Raw genomic sequence first — 23,676 nt, 5'->3', positions numbered from 1 at the left:
AAAAATGATTACTCAAACAGTACTTTCACATTTCTACATCATACAAAGGTGATTTGCAGATAAGTTTTTTAATAATGGAAATAATGCTTCCTAATATAATAAAAGGCCTATGAGTTATTTTTGCTCCTTATATTTTAATTTTTGCCCTAAAAATATCAGGATTACGCAATTTTTTTCCTACTGTCGTTAAGGAAGATTTCTGTAAACAAACTTAAAATATTCACAGTGAATGTTAAGACTAATCAAAGGGGAAAGATACGGTTCTTCAACAAAAGTCTTTTCATTCCAACACAGTCAATAAAGTTAAATATGTGTATTATTCTTCTTGTTGTTGTTATAACAGTTATCAAAAATAAGCCCCTCTACGGTCTGAAGAAGCGTTTCCTTATCTCCACTCACCCTCCTGGCTCTTGAGACAACCTTTGGACTTTTTTTCTTCTTTTCTCTCTCTGGAAAGAAATACATTCCCATACTTCCATCATACAAATCAGATTAAATAAAAGCCTTTCAGTATTATTAAAAAGCCAAAATAGCCTGAGATGATTTTTCCATCTCTTTTTCAAGCCATATTTAGGAAGTGAGATAAAAATTTCTCACTCTGTGAAATGCCTTGTCTTTTCCTTTTGGACAGTTCTCTCTCAGGTTTTCTTTTGAAACGTGGAAAGGGAGGTGGAAGCAGCAGGAAGACCCATGCACAGCAAGTCACGCCACGGCTGAGGCTTTTCATACGTGAAGGTGTTCTAAAGCAAAAACTTCACTCTAACATTTGTTATGAAGCATAACACCCTCTACAATAATATATAATAATGTAATACATAGTGTATAATATTATTGTAATATCTAACGTATAACTGCAAAGCCATCTGCTGGCGGTGCGTGGTGGGAGAGCAAAGACAAAGCCCCGTTACATGACGTCCGTGTAATAACCTCTTGGCTTGTGTCCGAAATAACACGGGGGGGGGGGGGGAGTTTCCCTCAGAACTGCTCTCCCCCTCACACCGGCATCCTCCTCCTCAGCTGCCCCCACCCCGCAGAGCCGGCTCCCGCCCCATCCCGCAGCTCCCCGCTTGCTCCCCTCCAGAAACACCAGCACGCCCAGGCCCCCACAGCCCCTGATTTTTGGCCAGGCCACTCCGAGGGGTATATTATATTTAAGGACCTTATTTTTCAGCCCGGGTGCTTTCGCAGAGCGCAGCTTATGGTGCGGTCCGCCATCAGCCGTGGGAAAGCGCTCCCGCGGCCCACCGCCCCGCCGCGCTGCTGGGGCGTCAGAGCGCGTTCAGTTCGGTCCGGGGTCTTGCGGCGTGCCAGACAGCTCTCCCCGCGGTGCCCGCGTTGAAGGGGAGAGCAGCCGAGACGATGACGAAAACTTGACCTGACGAAGACAGACTGCGAGAACCGAGTTTCTTCCGTGGAGAGAAGGCAAGCCGAGCCACGAGCACCCTCGAACGATGATGCAACAGGGCGGCTGCGGAGCGGGATGGGACAAAGCCCTCCCGCTACCCGCCGGCGTGAGGAGCACCCCGAGCAGCCCCCGCTCCGGCCGATTTGGGGCCGGTTCTCCAGCGACAGGCGAGGCGGAGCCTGCGGCTCGGCCCCCCCGGCAAGGCAACCATCGCCGGGGCCGGGGGGGAGGTCCGCTCCGGTCCGCCCCGCCCCGGCCCCCCCGGCCCCGCCGCCGCTGCGGGCGGTGTCGGCGGCTGCGGCGGGCGGATGGCGGCGGAGCTGGGAGCGGGGCTGCGCATCTTCCGCGATGTGAGTACGCCGCATCCTTGAGGCGAACCCCCTCCCTCCAGCACAGGCAGCAACTGCAAGTGGGGGGGGGGGGGGGGGGAACGAACGTCTTTTTTTTCTTTCTTGCCTTTTTCCCTTGCCTTTTTTTTGTTTTTCCCCCTCCTTTTTTATTTTTTCTTTTTTTTTTAAATTTCTTTTTTTTTTCCCTTTTATTTCTTTTTTTCTTTTTTTTCTTTTTTTTTTTCTTCTGGAGCCGTGATTTCCTCCCTGGGGTGGAAGGGGGTGAAGCCCAGCAAGGCTGTGGGTCTTTCCCTTTCCCTTTTCCTTCCCCTTCCCCTTTCCTATTTTTTAAAATGTTTTTACTGTTTAAAATGTTAATGAGGGGAATGAGTTTGCATCCAATGGCGTGCATGTGTGAGGAGAGCGGGTTAGCGGCTGGGGGTGGTTTGGAGAGGTGCTGGGTGAAAACGCTGTCACTTTTCAAAACACATTGCTTGGGTTTTTTTGTTTTTTTGGTTTTTTTCCCCTGGGCATTTCACTGAACAGTTTCTCACCCTGCAAAAGTTTTTTTTCCAGAACTGTGCAGGCTCCCTCCCATCCCATTAGACCCTGATGGATTGGAGGTGCCCAGGGTTGATGCGCAGAGCAACCCTGAGCCCCTCAGCCCCTTGAGGGGGAGCCCAGCGAGGTGCCTGCCTGGGCACCTGGCCATCCTACCCTGCAGGGGGGCTGTGCTAGACCATCCCCAAGGGCACAGCATCTCACAAGATGCAGCTGTAAAGTTTTCTGTCTAAACTTGCCCAGCACAGAGCATTTCTTTTGTCCAAGGCAAGACCGGATAAACGGCAAACTCCCACCCAAAGATCTCCAAAGTATCCCCTGCCCTTGATGAGACCTACAAATCTTCAGACCAACTCTGCTACCAACTCTGATCTACTTCAGACCAAATCTTACACCAGGGTTAGTCCACAATATCAGCTGGAAATGACACGTTCTGTATTAAAGGACCCTTTACCTAGATGTTTTCTGTAATGTGCCCACATTAACTTCCCCAAGCTTTTCCCCAAATTGTTTCAAGCAGCCCTCATCTGCTCATCTCCTGATTTCTCTAGTCTCCATGAGAAACCATTTAAATTAGACTCTTGGTGGACTTTTATTATTTCCATTCAAGTGTATAATGAAAATGCAGCTTTTTTGTCTTATAAATAGCACTTGTAAGAGAAACAAGAGAATTACAGGCATACATCACAAAGACAGAAGAGAAACCTAAGTTGCCAGGAAAGAGTTAAAAAGCATTAAATAGAGCCAACTCCCCAGTTTGACTCAGCACACTGGGTTAGGAAACTGCACATGGTCAGAATATCTGATAAACTGAAACCTTCCAATTTCACCCAAAGTAAAATATTAATTCAAATGAAAATTATTTGTTTAATTTTTAGCAATTTCTTAAACCAGTGTCAGATTCATATTTATAGAAAAGCTCATGCCTTTCACAAAACTGGTGAAGAGGAGGGAGGGGGGGGGCTGCTGCTGTACTTCTGCTCTTACATCTGGAGGAAAACCTTAAATTCAAACCTAGTCTCTGCCTGCTTCAAAGCAGGGACTGGACCCTGGGTGCCCTTCAACCTGTGAGAGTACACTCATGTCATAGATATTTGGTGGGGTGCAGCTCTGTGATTACCCCTCAGTGAAGTACCTCCACCGCTATAAACACTTAACTGCATATTAGACCAGGCAGCAAGAGACTGGCTGCAAGGCTGCACAGAAAGGGCAGGCACTGAGGTCCCGGTCCCACTGTGGGATAGGCAGAGACCTAATGATGAAAGAGACCTGACTTCTAATGCAACCTCCTCCCTGGTTTTGTGTCAAAGTCCCTATCAAGTGTCCAAAGGATTTTAACATTTCCTTAAGGTGTTTTGGTTTTTTTTAAATTAAAATTAATTAATAAAAATAATAATTAATAAATTAAATACACACAAAACAATTAATTAAAATTAATTTAAAAATAAAAAAGAAAAATTACTTATGCAGAAACTTTTGCCACCCTTGACCCATATTTATGGGGCACTTCTAGTTGATTGAAACTCCACTACTACAGCTGTCCCTATACGTCCATAAGCCAAGCCTGAGCAGCCAGCGCTCTCGCTCACATAGATGTCTTGCACAAGGTGTGGGCTGCGTCACCTGCTGCGGCTGTAATACCCGTGTGGCTCTGCATGGGCCCTTGCTACTCATGGCACAAGTTACGAGTCATCTGTCAATATTGCTTGGGTCCGTGCTGGGCATATCTGTCACCTCGCTGCGGCACACCTTGCTCCGTCCCATCAGACATGGTTGCGCACATGCCCACAGCGTGCAGCTCGGCCCAGGCACCTGCAAGGCGAGGAGCGGGGTTTCAGCGCTAGCCCCTTTGGGATGCACCTGCTTGGCGGCACCCACTGTTCCCTTTTATCGGGTGTAACTGGGCAGAAGAAAGCCATTAGATCTCAGAGCATCGTGTTTCTCCACCCTCCCCAAATTTCACAAGTCTCTCCACTTCCAGCTGAAAATCTGCAAAAGCTTTCAGCACGCTGTCTTTGCCATCTGTTAACGTATAGTTACTAACTGCAGAGCAGCACCAAGCCCTACAGGCAGCATGGAGGTGGCCACGTACCTTGACAAGCAGACTGACTTTTCCTTCAGGTGACACAAAAAGGAAACAAGGCTGCTTGTCAATGAGATAGGAGAAAGACCAACAGCAGTTCCCCCCAAAATCCAGCCAAACCTGCCGGGAATCTAGGACTGTATTTTACCTGTTAAGGATTGTAGAAAGAGTTTTTATTTTATTCTAATAATGATTATAATGATCTTTCCTTTGCTCTGCAATTAGTCTTTAGTTCTCATTAGGAGAAAATTTCCAGTTTAAGAGTAAAAATTTTAAACTCCCAAACAGTCCAATGCTCATACTGAAAATTGGGTTGCAATATATGATTTGCTTGGATATATAGGTGTCATAGTTTAACCCCAGCCAGCAACTAAGTACCATGCAGCCGCTCACTGACTTCACCCCCCACCCAGTGGGATGGAGGAGAAAATTGGGAAAAGAAGTAAAACTCATGGGTTGAGATAAGAACGGTTTAATAGAACAGAAAAGAAGAAACTAATAATAATAATGATAACACTAATAAAATTACAACAGTAATAATAAAAGGATTGGAATATACAAATGATGCACAGTGCAATTCTCACCGCCCACTGACTGACGCCCAGTTGGTCCCTGAGCAGCGATCCCCCTGCCCCCACTCCCCCCAGTTTCTATACTACATGTGGTGTCACATGGTATGGAATACCCCTTTGGCCAGTTTGGGCCAGCTGCCCTGGCTGTGTCCCCTCCCAACTTCTTGTGCCCCTCCAGCCTTCTCGCTGGCTGGGCATCAGAAGTTGAAAAATCCTTGACTTTAGACTAAACATTACTTAGCAACAACTGAAAACATCAGTGTTATCAACATTCTTCTCATACCTAGTTCAAAAACATAGCACTGTACCAGCTACTAGGAAGACAATCAACTCTATCCCAGCTGAAACCAGGACAACAAGGATGGGACATGTCATCTTACTAAGTTTATTTCATACTTTATGTGCTGTAAATTTGGTCCAATGCAAAGTTCAGCTTAGAGACCATCAGTGAAGTCCTGGATGTGGGTCACAATTCTGTTAGGTCCCCACCAACCCTACCCTACAGAATACAGTCATGAAGATGCTCCAACAGAGCTTGGCACCTGGATCCTTGGGTTTCTCATTTGGTTGCACCTCTAGGAGCAAAGCAGTTATGGCACATGCTGGAGAAGCTGTTTAAACATTACTAGCAGTTTATCAAACCGGAGAACATTTTCATTGCTGTCAGCTCTCAAAATTATACTTGCTCATTTTGAAACTCTTCCCTTTACTGATATTCATGGCAGCAATAGAAACTATATTCGGAAGATTCGCTTTCTTCCCTTGCCTAAACTTCTTACAGCGTTGCCCAGACAACTCCCCATTGCGGTTCAGGCTGAAGTAGCGATGGGGACTACATTGGGAAACGTAGCAGGGTGACAATGGATGGCAATTGCACGTATCTGAAGTGTCACATGGTGACCCATGCCATGGCAAAACCACCTTGCCTGGAGAGCAAGGAGCAAAGAAAGTGGAGGAGACCCCTTCTGTTGTGTCCACTCCCTATCCCTGATCCCTTCTCCAAAGTGTGGACTAATGTGGTGGTACCTGCGGCGGGACTCCAGCAGGGACAGGCGGGCATGCCTGCGTGTCACCGGCAGTAAGACAGGGCCAGCGCACCTGCATACAGCCCCGGGTGGGCTGGTGCTGTGTCCCCTTGATGATGGCAGGGCTGGGCCTGGAAGGGTCTGCCACCTCTCCTCATGGGATGCAGCCCCCAGGACCATCTTCTCAGACTTTGCATGAGAGGTTACAGACTCTCGCCTACATATTTAAATAGCTCCTCCAGCAGGTGCCATTTACAGCAGGGAGAAAAGGCAGACCTGCACACTGTGAGGGTAAGCTGGGGTCACATACAGTTTTCCTGCAGAAGTATTGCAGGGAAGGATCTACAGCAGGCACCCTCGTGCTGCCCTTGCCTTCCCACCTTATAAACTTCTATCCTTTCCCTCTCCCCTTTCTTCTGTATCTCGTTTCTACTTGCTATCAGAGCAATCCTCAAATTTGCTCCCACACATCTGATCTCGCTGCCTCCCACACCCACTCTGATCCCTTCATGCCACCCGGCTCCTCTCCTGACTTATCCCTTTGCTTCCTCCGCCCACACAAACCCTGAGTCTTTCTCACCATCTCAGATGCTCAGCACATCCTCCCAGCTATTATCCTTGCTCTGCTGCTTTAAACCACTTCTCTCAATCCTGAATCCAGTATCATGGTAGCCATACGGTATCAGGTTTTGCACCTGAACATTATCCTTATAAGCCATGCACAAACTAGAAAATAAAGCTGGTTCTTATTATGGTCCTGGTTTTCTGTGCACACAGCACAGGAGGAGTTAAAGAAAGCAATACTCTTGAGGGAAGGATGGAGACACACTAAGGGCTTTTCAGTTTTATGCAGCCTTGTGAAAATATGGTGTAGAGCTGAAACTATAAATGCCCACTAAATACAGCATTGTGTGCTACTAACCCATACAAAAAAAAAAAAAAAGTGATTCTGTTCTCTCTCTCTTTTTGTTTAGATATTAAGAAGAGCAGACAAGAATGGTAAGACTGGTCACATGTCTTCCCCCCTCCCTTTGGAAAAAAAAATCCATAATTGATTCAGCACTTGAAGTCATGCTTTAAACATCCTAACAGGAAAACCAGCCATCCCTCATGTCATTTTATGTTTTCTACAGGTTCAATGCAATGTATTTTTTTATGCACTGATCCTCCCTACAGGTTCTTTAAAGGGCAGATCTTGTGCTTTCACAACGTGGCATGTTTGTCTGATTTGCACTTTGGGTACACGTGGGTGTTTTCTTAGTGACACTGTGTTCACAAGCGGGTTTGAAATACTTGTTAGTAGCTCCATCTTATTACTTTTTAAAAACACCATAGGCTAAATCCAGCAGACTTGTTTCCTACATTTTGCAGTTATGTATTGGTTTGTCATATCGGTAGGCAGAATAAAGCCTTGAATTCAACTCACATATTTATAACACAAAAGTCATGAGTTTTTATTATGTTCTTGATCGAAAGTTTTGCCCTCATGCTACTGACTGATTTTCCTTCCCTTATTTAAATTCAGTAACTTGGAGCATAGTACTGTAAGGCTTCACAAACGCTCCTATTTTGGCTGCAGCAGGGAAAGGTCCTTGCTGTAAGGACCACAAGTGTAACCACTGGAATTTTTTGCTGGTATATATAGTCATGGTCTTGAACCCAACTTTAACTCCTTTTTCCATCTTCAGAATTGCTGCACAATTTTGGACAAGTTACATTGTCAGGTTTGTGCCACATACCCCAGAAGAGAACTGAAGTCTCTACTACTTCCCTGCATTACACAGAGTGTGAGATTTGGTATGCTCGAGGCTATGAAGAGCTTCTGTAGCTTTGCAGTTACCATAACAGTATTTATACTTAACTCAGATAACCAGAGTTAGATCTTGCAGGACGAGAAGGAAATACAAGCTCACAATTATTTAGCACAGTAATACCAAAGTACAGGAAGAAGGGAGATGCAACTTCTTGCAGAAGCACAAGCCAAACTTTGGTCTTTTCCTGAAAGCATTTAAGAGTGTCAAACCCACAGCTCAGACAGGTTTAACCCTGACAAGTAATTCCCACTGAATCCTCAGAAAACAGGTATTGTGCAGGTTCGATAAAGTGTACTCTCTGGTATTTAAAGGCATCATGGATACTATTGGGAAAATCAGAGAGAATCACTTTCAAGGAAGAGCTGTTGGACAGTAAGGGGCTACCATACAGTTTGATGGTATAACTGAGTCTGTCAAATAACTGTTTATTGTTGCTGAGAGGGCAATCCCACCCTGACAGCCCACCTCCGGCTACATATTCTTGCCCCAGCTCATGTGCAGCAGCCGGCACTTCCCATAAAACCAAGGCAGGCTCCTTCAGAGAGCTCAGGGACCACAAAACCCATCACTGTGAGGGTTTTTTGTTAGTGTTTTTTTTTTATCTCCCTCAGTCAGCTTGCCAGTGGCTTGGAAGGGCAGTGATGGTGCAGGCTGAATCCCAAGGTGAGGGCTACGACGAGGAGGAGAAGGACCTTCCCCTTCAGTGGCACTTTTCCAGCTTAGCTGTGTGCCAACCACAGCCAAGCTCTACTGGCATCCCCCACAGACCTCCTTGCCATGTTTGGAATAGATGTGTATGTGTCTGCTGTGAAGACTGATGAGAGTCAGAGCGCGTGGTGCAGAGCAGCGGTTGTCATCCCCCCAGTGGGTCAAAAAGAGCCCCTGCAGCTTCATGTCCCTGCCCTGGACTTTGAGCTCATGCTCTGTCCCAGCTGTGGTGGATCCACAGCACTTCGGTGGTCAGGAAGACTTCTAGTCCTTTGTGGGGTTACCCCACAGTTTATTATTGACAGTTTGCTATTAAAATTGGGGAAACAGCTCACATGATCAGTGACAAACCTGCTTGTTCCAGAACAATGTGAAGCCATGTTGGTCCTAGAGACTTTGGTCACTGAAGTTCATACTTATATATGGATCCTTTACAACATCTTATTGGGAGAAAAGTGGCTAAGGTCAGCCACGGTAGTTCTATTAATTTAGGTCCATGAGCTTGAAATGGTTTCAGCTCTTATGTGCTTAATTGTGTTTGCTCAACCAGCAATTGCCCGTGGGACTTCCACTTTGCTAATCTAGCACTGCACAAGCTCATGCCACATTAATAAGGAGGAGATTTGTTTTAGGGCTGGGATGTTAAGTACCTTCTCAGAAAGTGAGCACTCATCTAAAATGCTTACACTGTTGTCAACACAGATTATTAGCTTTTGTTAATGACTCAGATAGTTACACTTTCAGTGTCACCTTTCTGTGTTGCAGAAAACCAAGGACTGGCTTACAGTAACAAATACTACATTACTGTCCATGACACACTCCTGTTAACCCATACACTTTTAATAGGACTCTCTCAGAGCTGCCGTATTCATTCTCTGTGAGATTAAAATATCCCCCAAAAATTTATCATCAAAAACCTTACTAGGTACTTGCTTGACAGCAAGAAAAAAATACATCCAAAAAAGTGGATCAAGCTGATATATAGCAGTATTATAGGAGATAGCATTCTTGCTATGAATTTAGGGACTGTGGGACTTCAGGTTAGCCTTCCACAAGGAAAGACAGCTATTCTTGCAAGACAATATAAAATAAGAGATCAAAAGAGCCAAGAAATCCTGCTGAATTGCTGTTACTCAAAAATACTCCAAGGATTTATGACAGCTGGGTTTAATTGAAAAACTCCTCTACCAAACAGTCATTACCCTATTTGAAAGAAGCTGTACAAATGTTGTTTCTTTTTGGGGTGGTGGCTTCTTTCTTTGCTAGCCCAGGTACATATATCATTCTGTTACCCTCCTGTTTCTAGAAATATCAGCTATGCACAGCTTTCACAAGAAGATCAGCTTCATAAACTCTTATCTATAGTTCTTATTTCATGGCTGAGCAGCTCTGCTCCGTATGGAGCAGTTCCACACTCCTCCCATAACTGAAAAGGTTGTGTGATTTTCTTAGAGGGAGAACAAGGCATAGGGAAGGAATATCTCATTTCTAAGAAATATATGGTTCATAATATTGACAAAAGCAACAGAAAACCCTGAGGGCAAAAAAGCAATTTCAAAAAGGTGAGATGTTGCACATTGACCTTTTTGGAAAGGAGAAGTTTCGGGTCTGCATGTCAAAATGAAGTTTTGGTCAGGTTTGCTTTACAAAACTCCATACATTCAAAGGGAAGCTAATTTGGAAAAAATCTAGCTAAAAGGAAGGTTCTTCATTTATTTCATTCCTTTTGCTATTTAAACCAAAATCAAACTCATTAGATTCCTCTCAAAAAATAGAATCTTGTCCCTAGCCAGCAGGGACAAGTAATACGGAAAATTGGAACTGCCAAATGCAGTCTTTCCTAATCAACATCATTTTTTACCTCCTTCATCTCACAGGCAACAGTGGTTGTTCCACACACATGTGACTGCAGCACCTATATGTGTTTATCCTCCTGCTTGTCTGCATGAGGTGTTTCTCTTACCTTCTGATATGCTGAGGGACATGAGGCACCCCATTAGACTTGCAGTGATTTGCAATTGAGTGAAACAATATCAGTTGTTGGTAAAGGTCACCCTAGGGCCTCTCCTGACCATGCAGCTTTGACATGTGCCCTATTAGTATAGCCTCATGCTATAATTCCCTCCTGTTAGCACAGGATCGGAAATTCAAATACAGACCATGTTGCAGAAATCCAATCACAAACAGTCTGACTGTCAAAATGGAGAAGAAAAAAAGCAATAATCTGCTGAGAATGCAACTCTTGATCTTGCAAGAGTAACAGTCTTCTTTCAGCTGTGGCAAGGTGCTTCAACACTGATGGTTCAACACTGACCAGAATTGGGGAGTACCACCAAATAACTGGAGAGCACCGCCCTGCCTTTGCCTGCATCATGGTGGGGGGTCATTTCTCTTCCCATCCTCCTGTGGGAGAAGAGGGCTGCTCTTCCCTTTCTACTTTATCATCTCCAGCTTTTTCTTGAGGGGAGCCTGGCTGCTTCAGGTCTATTCCCTTACGAAGGTGGAAATGAATGACTCTGAGCCCAGCGGCATGCTTGCCTGGCTGTGGGCTGCTGAGCACACATCCCAGCACAATAACCACCCTTTAAGGCGTGAGCTTCCTCTCCTGCCTTGACATGGCATGCCCTAGCATTTAAAACTCCCCTTAGGGAACATGGCATGCCTTGGCATTTAAAACTCCCTTCAGCACTTTTCAGTGTGGAAATGGCCATCCAGTTAAACCTGGAGGGAAGAGAGAGTGACCCCCAGCCACGTCCTCCAGAAGGAGAACCTCTGAGCTGTCTCTCTCTCGCCTCTACAAGTTTAGAACTGGTATTTGATTATGGCCTTGTTACAAAATTACAGCTTCTGCCCCCAAACCCTCAGATGAGCTCTAAGCAGGATTTAACTAAAAAGGGCAGCTCTAATGTGACAGGTTTAGAAAAGAAAGTCTATGTATAGATGCTGTCATTGATTTGCAAATACAAGTTAGTTGTTATGAAAAAGCACTGAGTATAAGCTATATCTCAAACATTCTTAAAGCTCCTAAGAGGAAGATATTTGAAAACACTGTAGGTAATATCTGCTATAGAAGCAGAGACTTTCCAAAGAAAAAAAAGCCTTAACTGTAAGGAGCACAGTAAACAGTATGCTGCTGCAGGCAGTCAGGAATGACTGCAACCAAATAAGGGGAAATTAAAAAATTGACTAAACAAAGCAAGACTAAACCTCCAGAGGTGGCCAAACCTGAATATCAAACACCCAGAACAGACCAGCAACAAAATACTATTAACGCCAGCGCATTTGTTTGGTTTCATTTTTTTCTCTGACATTTCAAACAAGCACTCACTGAAAGCTGCTGCCCCCCCCCCAAAAAAAAAAGTGGGTTTTATAATTTCATTGAACTAGAATCTGTAAAATGACAAATACAGTCAGATGAGACTAATCTTCTGTCATATGTCTTTGTTCAGCACCCCCTGATATCCATGATACAGAGCAGGGACATCACACTTTTAAATGTAGAATGCTAAAACTGTATAGCATGATAATACTAACAGTATCTTCTGTCTTGCCTTTAACGTAAGAAATTATATAGGAAAAGTACCCCAGTGCCTTCTGTAAAACACATGGCACTCCAGCAGTAGCAAAATTGTTGTTGATTCCAGTGGCCTGGGGATTTCAGACCAGCTCTAAAACCATGCACACATTAGCCCAATAAAAAGCTGCAGGTCATAAATAAAGGACTCTTTAAAATAAGGCAACAGAGTGCAGCAGTAGCATCCTATAGCTTCCACTGGTGTCAGTGTCCAAAGAGACTGATGCACAGAGCATACACATTTACATCACCTGACAAAATTTCCACAGAATAACCAAAAAGCCACCAAGCTGCACCTGTACGATGATCAAGAGGAAAACTCACAACGCTCACTCTGGAGTCAGTTTTGTAGAGATCAGAATAGGTGTTTTCATATTCATTATGTATTGACAGTGCCACCGCAGGACAAACATTGACTTTGCAGGTGAGTCTTCTACCAGCTGTGTCTGCTCATGTGTCTCCAGGTGAGCTCTGGCAGGGCGATAGTTGCCTCACTGCAGCAGTCCTCAGACGGTGACTTCTCAGTGGCTCTAGCTTGTAGCCCAGAGTGCTAATTTAAGCCATCCCAGAGGACTGAGTGACTATGCCTGGGAGAGGCAGGGGAAGCACTGCAGGAAGGGGATCTCCTGAATCACCCTAATGTGAAGCATCAGAGTTGGCCTGGAGGCTCTCTGAAGATCACCACTTATGGGATTAAACTTTTCTCCAAGAAAAGTTTTAGAGTTACACCAAAACAAAGCATGCCAAGTCCCCAATTTCAGCATTTTTTCCTTGGCCAGTATCTCCTAATCGGAGTCCACAATGTCTTGGCATCTCATGAGGTCTTCAGCTAGTCCATAGACTTGCCCCCAGCAGTGCTGCGCAGTGGCAGCTGCAGCAGGGTGTGGGCTCTCTGCTCTGTACACATCGACTGGCCAGATATGTCACAGTGTGACAGGGTGACCCAACTCTTTCTTCCTTGAGAAAAACAGCTATGCGCAGGAATCCCTTGGGGAAGTTCTATGCGCCATGATACGCAGAAGGGCCAGGTCTTAACATCAGTGGCCACATTGGAGCTATGCATGTACGGGATGACTTTACAGAACATATATTCTGAATGGGAGCCAGAGCACAGAAATTCTCTGAACTGCAGCATTGCTGATTTGAGCTCCCAAATTATTCAATCAGTACTGGTAAAATGAATTTGTAAGGCAAAACCTTTGTAGACCAGCCCCCAGGGACTCTCGCCACGCTGCTGTTTGCTTCCTGACCATCTGGATCCATTGCAGACACCACCCTGGCTCCTGTTTCAGAGCCCAGGCTCTGTCTGTGGTGGGATTCCCCATCCGACCTCCCTGGGTCCTTCAGGTGCTGCAGGGCTGGGCTCTACGCTCCAGATTCCAAACATTATTATTTCTATAAAGACAAAATTCCTACTTTTAAGCCTAAACCCACTCCCTGCTAGCCTAGTCCCCTTGGGACCATGTGGTTACATGTGCTAAGGTTTTCCAGCATAAAAGCTGGAATAATGGTTCAAAATCATTATTTCTGGTTATATCAATGCTCAATACAGATCAGAGTCAATGAAAGCTTAGTGCATTTGCCCAGAATCTTTAAAGCTTCAGCCTATGTCTGTGCTTTTTCTTATGCAACCCCTTATGCCTGGGACCTGGTGGATATTGTCAGCATACTCTTTGGCACGCTTAAATTTATTATTTTGGCAGCTCTTCCGTGGTCTGATTCCAGCTTATGTGCCGTATGCCAATAAATCCGTTTTTTTTCAACTTTTGCATCTGGTTCAGTCCATCCGTGTCTGTTGCTATGTGTATGTCCCCACTACCTCATTTTCTCTGTGTATAGGGCAATATCTTTTAGCACTCAAGTGCTCTGATCCAAACTTTTTACAGCAGGGATGGACTATCAGTGTCTTCCAGAAAGGCAAGTCACACAGCAGGTCCCCAGGAGCAGGTGAGCTGGGAGGAGGACCACGTTCATGCTGCCTTCCCACTGTGTTTGCTTTAGCCATGCAGGGGACTGTGGCCTGAGTGAGGCACTTTAAGGTTTTAAGTTCTTCAAAGGCAGACAGATTTCAAAAAGGCATAAAGGGGTGTCACAACTCCCACAAGGGATTTAGGAAGTCAGCTCCCACTGAGAACTGTGAGGGCCTGGATGGGCCTGTGGTTTTGGCCCTTGCCTTTCCCATGGCAGAAGCGACAGCTTCATTTTGAGCACTGTCATTTCCTAGTCCCTGTTGTACTTTCCTGGAGAATAAATACTTTCTGCTGCAGGGGATTTTTCCATTTATTGGTTTCACTTGTTTTTATCTCTTCTTCTTTTGCTAATTTTTGCTCTACAAGGACAGAAGACTGTTCTTGTAGAGCCCCAGATTCTAAATAACCTGACTGCCCTGGCAGTGTGCACGTTGCCAGTCTGGAGGCAGGCTGGGCACCATCTGGTCGGGCCGGGACAGAGCCATGGGCTCTGCTTTCCAAATCCCATCCCACCAGGGTGAACCCCAGGATGAGCTTTAGCCCAGTGGGGTTTTTCCCTGCAATTGCCATAAGCTCTTCCATGTGGCTCTTCCAATCGCCATAAGCCCCAGGGCTGCCATTCAGCCGTACGAGCTCCATCTGATGTGGCTCCTGCTATGGAAAGACTGCTTTGGTGGTCCTCTGTGGCACCCACAGGCATGTTTAACTGCTAGAAAAAGCTCACAGTCCTAACAAGAAGCCCGAAATAGGTGGGAGTGGAAGCTGTTTTGTTGCCCTCCAGCATTTGCTGGCATCTCTGCGAGACATCCTGCTCCTCTACATCACCGTAACTTCCTTCACTGGCTGCGGACTCACCATTTGCAATCATCTTCGGGCACGTAGACTCCAAATATATACGTGCCCTTGTCCATTATTTGCTTGGTGTATTTTCACTCACTGAAATCATCTTTCAGCTCAAAAAGAGAGTATGTGTATGGCTTTCCTTCATCAGATATGCTGTTGTCTACTGAAGTCATAAGCTATCTGAAATGCGTCCTGGAGATTACTAGTGTTTCTGGAATGAACTGGCTGGGGGATATCACTTGGGTTTTTAGACATAAAACCATCTATTCAATAGAGAGGTGAATTTTACTGAAATAAATGTAAGAATGCAATTGTAACCTGAAGGAAGGCTCCCCTAAAGCACCATGTAAATATATTTCTAAACTTGCACGTGCAACATGAGGAGATACATTTTGTTATTTATATTTTTGTCTGCCGGTCAGGAGTGTTTTGGCTCTAAGGAGGATGGGCAACTGTGCCCATTTTTGAAGAAACCCTGCTTTTGAAAGACATCAGAGAAGACACAGAAAAGTAAGCAAGGCTTGCAAAACAGCTTCTTTGAGATAACGTTGCCAAGGCAAATGCTGCTGAAGGTTGATTTGTCTGAGGGATGCATGGCTTCAGAGAAGTTTGTCTTTCATGAATCATCCATCCTCTGTCGCTTTGCCAGTGACAAGGATAGAAGCATCTATAATAGACGTTTCTGCTCAGCTGCTCCGAAGCACTTAAACCAGACAGTATTTATCTGGGTGCAGCGAGGTGTGCCCCAGGGAGGTGGTGCTGAGGATACGTAACACAGCCTTTAAACTAAAAGCCATTCGTGACACCTGAAAAAAAAACTGGCTAGGCAAACATGTCTTCAATCAAATGGCACAAGGAGCACTTTTTAGGGGTTGGGTCTGAGCTTCACCTGAGCACTGAGGAAGCGCAGGGGTGGCCTGGGCCACCAGTGGCTGAGTCCCTGGCTGCACTAGCAAAACAGCTACACTCATACAAAATCAGAGACGTGTCCTGGAGAATCAAAGCTTTTTTCAGTAAATGTAACTGTATGATGTCTGCAAGTAACCGAACAGGTACAAACCTGCTTGGGTTTTGCCAGCAACAAGTTCAGTGATGTGTCAGTCAATGTCAATAAAGTCCAAAGTGTTACTGAGAATAAATAGCAATGAAGCAAAAGGCAATGTCTGCTCTTGGATGATAAAATGTAAAGAAAATAGCTAAAGTGCCCAATCTGGCTGTTGACAGACCATTGATTTTCTGGATTGATGTAAAGCCAATGATCCTGAAGAACAGAGATAAACAGACAGATGTTTCAGGTTTTGTGTCACACCCAGACTGTTCTTTGAGTAAACTCATAATATGTTTATCTCAGGGAAGCTGTCAAAAATCACTAGTTTCTTGAGTATGTGTATAACTTATATGCAAATCACCCTTCCCAGCAAAGGCTAAAGCTGCAAAGGCAGTTTGATTAAACAATCACTTGTATCTGTACTAGCCAAAGGAAGCATAGCTGTGAAAAGAAGCCTGTTTCAACACACTTAATATTTGATATTCCTTCTCTGTAACCAGTGCCAAATGGCAGATGTATTTAGATTCTCAATTAGGTAATCATGCCAGCTCTGTCAAAGACAATTGCCTACCTTCAACACAGTATTGTGCCATCTTGGTTTTTAGCTCTTGTAGATCTTGACATTTTATTTTGATCATAACGATGATTATCTCCAGCTACAATCTGTCTTTTCATATTAAACATTTCAAAATGTTTTTGTTGAAGCAGACATTTAATTTGTACAATTTTGAAACCTCTTGATGATTACATATTTGAAGCCATATATTCAAGTCAAAGAAATTATGAGATAATAGCAAGTAAAAGAGTAAGGAAACCTCTCAGCTCTGCTCTTCAAATCTGCATGCCATAGTACAGCATGTAGTCACAGGATTCAGATACTGCCTTTATAATAGGTTCTTCACCACTATAAAATTAGGCCACAATATGTTGTAGATTAGTCTGGTGCTTAGGACAGCTTAGTCTTATCCTCTACAGTTGTTCAGTGCCCTATGAGCAATTCAGTATGTTACTGAAGGAAGAGAAAGACACATGTGAACTTAAACTTAGTGCTACCCAAAACAGAGTTATGAAGTGTTAGGCTTTGAAAATATTCTTTATGCTTCATGCAAAGGCTCAATCAGTTTAAATAAATTATTATTTAGCTACTGTTTAACCATTCAAACTTCTTCTAAATAAAAGCAAAAGGTGGATCTTCTTTCTTTGGCTTTTTTTTGCTGATTATCAGTCTTGCATTTAAAGCTTACTACACTAGTCAAAGAGGAACAAACTGCCCTGTTTTAAGGAAGTTACCGATTTTCCTCATCCTGACCCATGCACTTCTTCTGAAGTCATGCTTGTACAGCAAAGAAAAAAGGACTGTTGTTCTTCAGGACAGAAGCAAATAGCTGTTGCTGAGGGATCCGTGATGAAATCTCATGGACTTCTGTGGGGTCAGCTTTCCATTTACAAACTTCTTTCTTTCATTTTTTTAACATCCTGCTGACAAGCATTTGTTGGTTTCTCAGATCACCTTCTATACAATGTCATTTCAAAGCCCCATCCAGGCTCTAGGTCATTTCAGCATGCAGAATTATTTTATATATCTTCCTTTAATTGGTTCCTTCTCCTCAGCTTTGAATCATATACTCAGGAAAAAATCACTTGTGCTGACTGTCATATGCTGTTTAAATAGTCATTGTGATATGATTAGAGGCCAGAGTTAAAGTCTAACGCACCTTGCACCCCAGATTCCTGCTTTCCAAAACAGACAATAGCCTAAGTCTACCACTTCTGTCACTGCAGCCACAGCCACACTGGGGTGGGACAGGCTGTCCAAATTGTGGCACATTTTATCCATTTCTGATGTCACTAATAAAAAAAAAAAAAAAAAAGGCATGCAAAATCTGCAGTATAGCAACTTCTCTGGGGTTATCAGACATGCGTAAGTGAGGTGGGATACAAGTACAATCCTTTCTTCAATGAAATGCTCTAGTAGTTATTGGAATACCCTTTAGAAAGCATTGATGGTTGTGCAGAGTTCAATCTGACAAAAGAAGGATAGAGCCTCAATCTGAAGTGGTAACATCCTGAAAATACCAGATGAATTAATCTGTTTAATACATCTCATCTCAAGGATTTTCCCTCATGTAGTCAAGGAATTGCTATAATTAAAGCTAACTTAAGAAACAGGTGAAACAGACTCCACTAAATAATGTAGTAGCGATTGTAATAAGGACTTTCTCCTCTTGAATTAATGTACATTCCATTACTGTTCTTCTAAATGTTATCATATAGTACTTCCCCTTCCTCTGAGTCCCATTAGTCCTGCAGACACTTTCTAACTACATGGACATGTTATTGGTGATGATCAGGACCCATGTGGTGATGGTTGGTTTTGTCCCAAACAATGAGAACAGTGGACACTTAGGAAAAAAAGTCAACTTCTTCGTAGTTGGGCTTCATTGTATATTAAATGGTCAATTCAAACTCCACCTGAAAATCCATCTGCAGATTTTTACTGACCTCTGATATATGTCCAAACCAGTTTTCTCATACCTATATTTTGGTGTAATCTCCAGGTGAATTACATGCTGGCAAGTAGAAATTTATTGTTTTCTATGCTGACCAAGAATATGAGCTGAAATGCTTTCCAGTGGAAGAGGACACAAAGCTGGCTTCCTATTCCATGAAAGTCAATTTTTTTATATAATTTATTTAGTTAATTAGACACCAAGCATAGAGCTTTTTGAGAAAGATATGTTTTACGAAAAAAGAGAGAATCAAAATGCTGCAGACCAGTGCAGTGTATTGGTTAGTGTCCTTAGCTAGAGAGGAGAGCCAGGGTCAGATCCCTGCTGCTATTGAATTGTGCATGTGAGTCTCAGTCTCCCATATGGGAAGCACGGAGCAGAGGAAAGAAAGAAGAGGAAAAGGAAAGGGAAATAGCTCTAGATAGCTGAAGAAATTTTCATTGAACTAACATGTCCCACTCAGTCTCAGGAGGTCACTGATCTTCCATGCAGAGGCAAGGACACAGGCAGGGAGCAAGTAGGGGAAGCATGGGGCAGGATGGGGAGAAGCCACAGTTAGTGGGATCAGGGCAAAGACAGGACTCTATTGACATGTTTGTCAGTAGAGACTTACCAAAACTAAGCTATCTTTGCTTGAAGGATAAGAAGGAGGAAGAGTAACAGAGTTACCAGGCAAACTGAGAACTCTGATAAAACAGCTGATGCATTTAGCATCATGTTCTTTAGCTGTCTTGATCAAATATGTGAAGTTTCTACATTTCATCTGAAGTGCTAGAGGTTTTTAATAGTTTCCTCTTCTACTGCATGAAGTAAACAAGAAAAACCATAAATGAAACTAAGGCACTTTCCATTTCTTCATTGTTTCAGATGATGGAAAACTGTCCTTTGATGAATTCAAAGCTTACTTTGCTGACGGAGTTCTGAGTGGAGAAGAGCTGCATGAACTTTTTCACACCATTGATACACACAATACCGAGTAAGTACCCCCTTCTTACAAATACAGTCCTACCCTTTGTACCTCAGAACAGAAAAAAGATATCAGCCTGATTTTAGAAAACAAGTCTAAGAATGCTGCTTCAGGGAAGATAGGCTGTGTCATATGGCTCTAAACCATACAAGTGAAGTGTTTCTAAACCCTGTAGAAATACCTGCATGGTCCAATAAATGTGATTTGGGTACTGAGAACACAGGTTGGAAACTGGATGCCTTCTTTGTTCCCCACCCATGATAGTAAGAAAAAGGGGCTGTGGTCTCCTTCAAGCTTAAAGATGAGTTCCTCAATTCTTGATCACACTTTGCTGATTCATTACATGAGATGAATACTTGGACCGGATGTTGAGCAGGAAAAAAAAAAAAAAGAAGAAATCATATATAGTAAAGAGCAGAAAAAGCCATCCTGTCTGCTGCTGGCATGGTAATTGTGTTGGTGCTGTCACTTAGGCTGTTTGGATATCCCTATTATGGTTGGGCTTAACAAGGCCACAGGGAAATGAGCTGGTGGGAACTTCATGAAGTTCAACAAGGAGAGGTGCAAAGTCCTGCACCTGGGGAGGAACAACCCCATGTACCAATATATGCTGGGGGCCACCCATCTGGAAAGCAGTGTGGCAGAAAAGGACCTGGCATGGACACCAAGTTGAACATGAGGTAACTATATGCCCTTGCAGCAAAGGCGGCAAATGGTATTCTGGGTTGCATTAGACAAAGTATTGCCAGCAGGTCAAGGGAGGTGACCCTTCCCCTCTGCTCAGCACTGGTGCGGCCGCACCTGGAATGCTGGGTCCAGTTCTGGGCTCCTCAGTACAAGAGAGGCATGGACATGCTGGAGACAGTCCAATGAAGGGTGGCAAAGATGATTAAGTGACTGGTGCACCTCATGTAGGAGGAAAGGCTGAGAGAGCCGGGACTGTTTAGCCTGGAGAAGAGAAGGATCACGGGGACTTCATCAATGTATATAAATACCTCAAGGGAGGGTACAAGAGGAAAGAGCCAGGCTCTTTTCAGTGGTGCCCAGTGACAGGACCAGAGGCAATGGGCACAAACCCAAACACAGGAGGTTCCCTCTGAATATCAGGAAATACTTTTTACTGTGAGGGTGACCGAGCACTTGGCACAGGTTGCCCACAGAGGTTGTGGATTCTCATCCTTGGAGATATTCAAAAGCTGTCTGGACATGGTCCTGGGCAACTGGCTCTAGGTAGCCCAGCTTGAGGAGGGGGCTTGGGCCGGATGATCTCTAGAGGTCCCTTCCAACCTCATCCATCCTATGATATTACGACTGAAGAAGAGAATGAATTTCCTTTTTATTTGCTTTCTGGCCATCTGCAGTTATTCACAGCAGGTGTCCCATTTACTGTTAATTAGGAGGGTGTTACTAAGCTAGTGGTTTTTAAATCAGACTATTCCTGTGGTAGAGAAGGTCCTGAGGAGACGCCATTTATTGCTTTTGCTAAGAGGTTATGAAGACATCGTGTAGTAATCATGGTGTGGGTTATGATTCTGGTTACAAGGAGAAAGTACACTGTAAGTCAGTATTGCTTTTCTCAGCTGCATACAGTGGAGCAACAAGTATTAAGATGGTATCACAGCCCTGCCTCCTATGCTTACTGTAAGGAAATGTAGCAGAAGTGTAACAGGACCTTATCTCATCCAATTCCAAACTCCACTGTGTCTCTGGGTTTTTTACCTTCCACAGGGAAACAAAACTAACAGGCTGTGATTTTGTGATTCATCTGCTTCGTAAACATCCAGACACTAACTCATGGTGAGATATCAGTAGCCTTGCTCCTCAGACACATGAATTTGGCAATCACCTTAATACTTTAGGACTTGCACATTACCCCAGGTAGCTCCAGACAGGCCTTCCCCCTTGGCCAGCTCTTCCTGACAGTAACTCTCGTATGCCTTTTTCTCCTTTGGATGTCTGCGTCACAGCATCATGCCCTCCTTGTTCCCCTCTTTCTCAGCTTCTGCCAGCCCTCCTCTGCAAACACCCAATTGCCATGACAGTTGTGTATCACTAGCCCCAAATGCCAACCCCAGCCCAGGCCCATCGCCCTGGTGGCCTGTCAACGACCAGGCGTGATCCTGACCGTTGACATAACTACGCTTGCGGCAGAAGGCCTCGAAATCCATTTAAATATACAGTCTATATGCAGAACCAAATTTCTTTTCTGTCTTAAGAGCTTAGTTGCTTTTTTATAAACGTGTATGAAGTACTGTTCATGAGCAATACTGTCTGTGTGATCATATGGAGATATGAAATATCTACAGTTAGGAATCCTCTTCTAGATCTGTTCTCTGCAGTCCTAAAAGCATTCACATGGGCACATAATTCATATAAACAGAGGAATATATCCCCTAGGAGTAAATTACTGTATAAGTCTGTGGATTTGTTTTTTAGCTCTGATCTCACTTATGTTTCTGTAAATCAGGCATACCCTCCCCAGAATCATTAGATTTAAGACAGCACAAAAGAAGCATGGAATTGGACTCCTAATCCCAAGTCCATCCTAAAGCATCCAGTAAACCATCCTGTGCTGAAGATTCTTGGTGCTAGGATGCAACTAAGACAGAGAAACAGGTTTCCCAGATGTATCATTCTCCATAACAAACACCACAGGAGAACCAGCAATATAAACAGGTTATCTCTTATCATAAGAAAAGAGGAGAAGGCTGTCATTATTTCCCTAATTTCCCATATTTCCCTAATTTGTCAAAAGTACTTACATGCTATAAATTCAAAGCAGAAGGTTGCAGAAATACTGCTAAATAAATAGGTACTGTGTATGGAAGAAATAAGTGTAACGTTTTAATTTCCTCAGGTTTCTTAAAATCAGTGGCAAAGACTGAGAAACAAATATGATCTTCAGCAAAATACAATGCACGCAGTCTAACTAATCTTAGCAAAATGAATCACGTGCTTCTTAGAACACCCTGGGAATTTGCTTAGCAGATTAAGGGCCTTCACAGAAATTTTTAACCCAGAGTCAAAGACTCATTTCAGAGCCAAATACTCATTCATACAGCTTTGGACTTCCTCATGTGCACCACATAACTGCATGAGAGTTGTTTTATTTTACCATTGATTCCATTTGTCTGAATTTGTCAGGGAGCATCCTGATAAAGGCAAATGTCCTTGATGACTATGTAAGATTTCTAAGAAAAAAAGATAGATGTTCTACATCTATTTTTCCTTTCTTTTTATTTGTAAGCTTTTTTTTTTAATTTGCAAAATATTTTTATTTGTAATTTTTTTATTATTTGTAAACCTTTTTCTCTTTAGCAGAGAATATCTGGATCTGAAAAATATGTAGAAAAGTCAGAATAACATTACTTTTTTCCTCCTGGGAGATAGGCATACCTGAACAATAGGTGAAACTTTGCCGAATACTACAGTTAGTAGCTGAGAACAGGTAATGAAACTGGCACAGCACCCATCTGAGGGAGGGATCATTCTCACTGTCCAAGAAAAGCCTGGCAAAAAGCAGGGCACAAAAGTCACAGAGAACCGTGAGGGATCATATTTTTATGTATTTCAGGGAACTGAACAGGTGGAAGAGTAAGAAAACCTACTAAGTTACCTTTTCCAATCAGAAGAAAGGGGGCTTTCTATTGACTGGTTAACATTTGTTATAGAGTAGAACCTAGATATAGATAATAAGAAAACATGCTTAAAGCTTTGATTTAAAACAGCAACAAGAAGCTTTTTGAGTATGTTTTTTTCATGAAGTCTTTAACTGATAAAAGGCTTAGTCCCTGACTTTGCAGCTGAAAGGTATTCTACACTGCTTGATCTTTCTGTTTGACAGAGACAAATATATTTCAAAGGCTTTCCCTCAGCACCTTTGAAAGCTTTTGAGAACCCTGTCACCAGGCAGGCAGCAAGATGGAGCATGCCAAATATCAGATGGATATAGCAAAGAGAGACAACCTGGACAGTATAATATAAATTCCTCTTTTTTATAGTTTTCCAGCAAAAATCACATGAAGCAGATATAATAAGGAGGCAAAAACTTTACTCACTGGCATTTGCTGAAAAGGGCACATTATGTAAAATGTCTCAAATTAACTAGCTGGCTAAGAAAAGTAGCAAAATGTTCATTGAACCTTGGGAAGTTTTGTAGTGTAAGCATTAGGAGAATCATGTACATATCAAACAATCCCCAAACCACCTATTTTGTGATGTTTTCACTTGCAAATTACCTGAGGGAATGAAATGAAAATCGTGGTTT

The 23,676-nt window shown here is 43.5% G+C and overlaps 1 protein-coding gene across 2 annotated transcripts in view; it reads left to right on the top strand.

Annotated features, from left to right (window-relative positions):
• The first annotated feature begins 1,667 nt into the window (after nt 1–1,667).
• The window catches only part of NECAB1 (N-terminal EF-hand calcium binding protein 1), a 78,463-nt gene continuing 56,454 nt past the window's right edge, over nt 1,668–23,676 (top strand). Inside the window, exons 1-3 of one of the 2 annotated variants that reach the window (XM_030012500.2) lie at nt 1,668–1,755; nt 6,950–6,974; nt 19,310–19,418. In XM_030012500.2, the coding sequence (XP_029868360.1) occupies nt 1,714–1,755; nt 6,950–6,974; nt 19,310–19,418 (176 nt within the window). In that variant the 5' untranslated portion in view covers nt 1,668–1,713. The remainder of the gene's footprint in view (nt 1,756–6,949; nt 6,975–19,309; nt 19,419–23,676) is intronic. The other variant, XM_030012499.1, reaches the window with a different exon arrangement.

This window comes from Aquila chrysaetos, chromosome 4 (assembly GCF_900496995.4).
Source record: "Aquila chrysaetos chrysaetos chromosome 4, bAquChr1.4, whole genome shotgun sequence".
NCBI classification, from domain to species: domain Eukaryota; kingdom Metazoa; phylum Chordata; class Aves; order Accipitriformes; family Accipitridae; genus Aquila; species Aquila chrysaetos.
The sequence above is the reverse complement of the archived record's forward strand: the minus strand, read 5'-3'. Positions and strand labels throughout refer to the sequence as shown.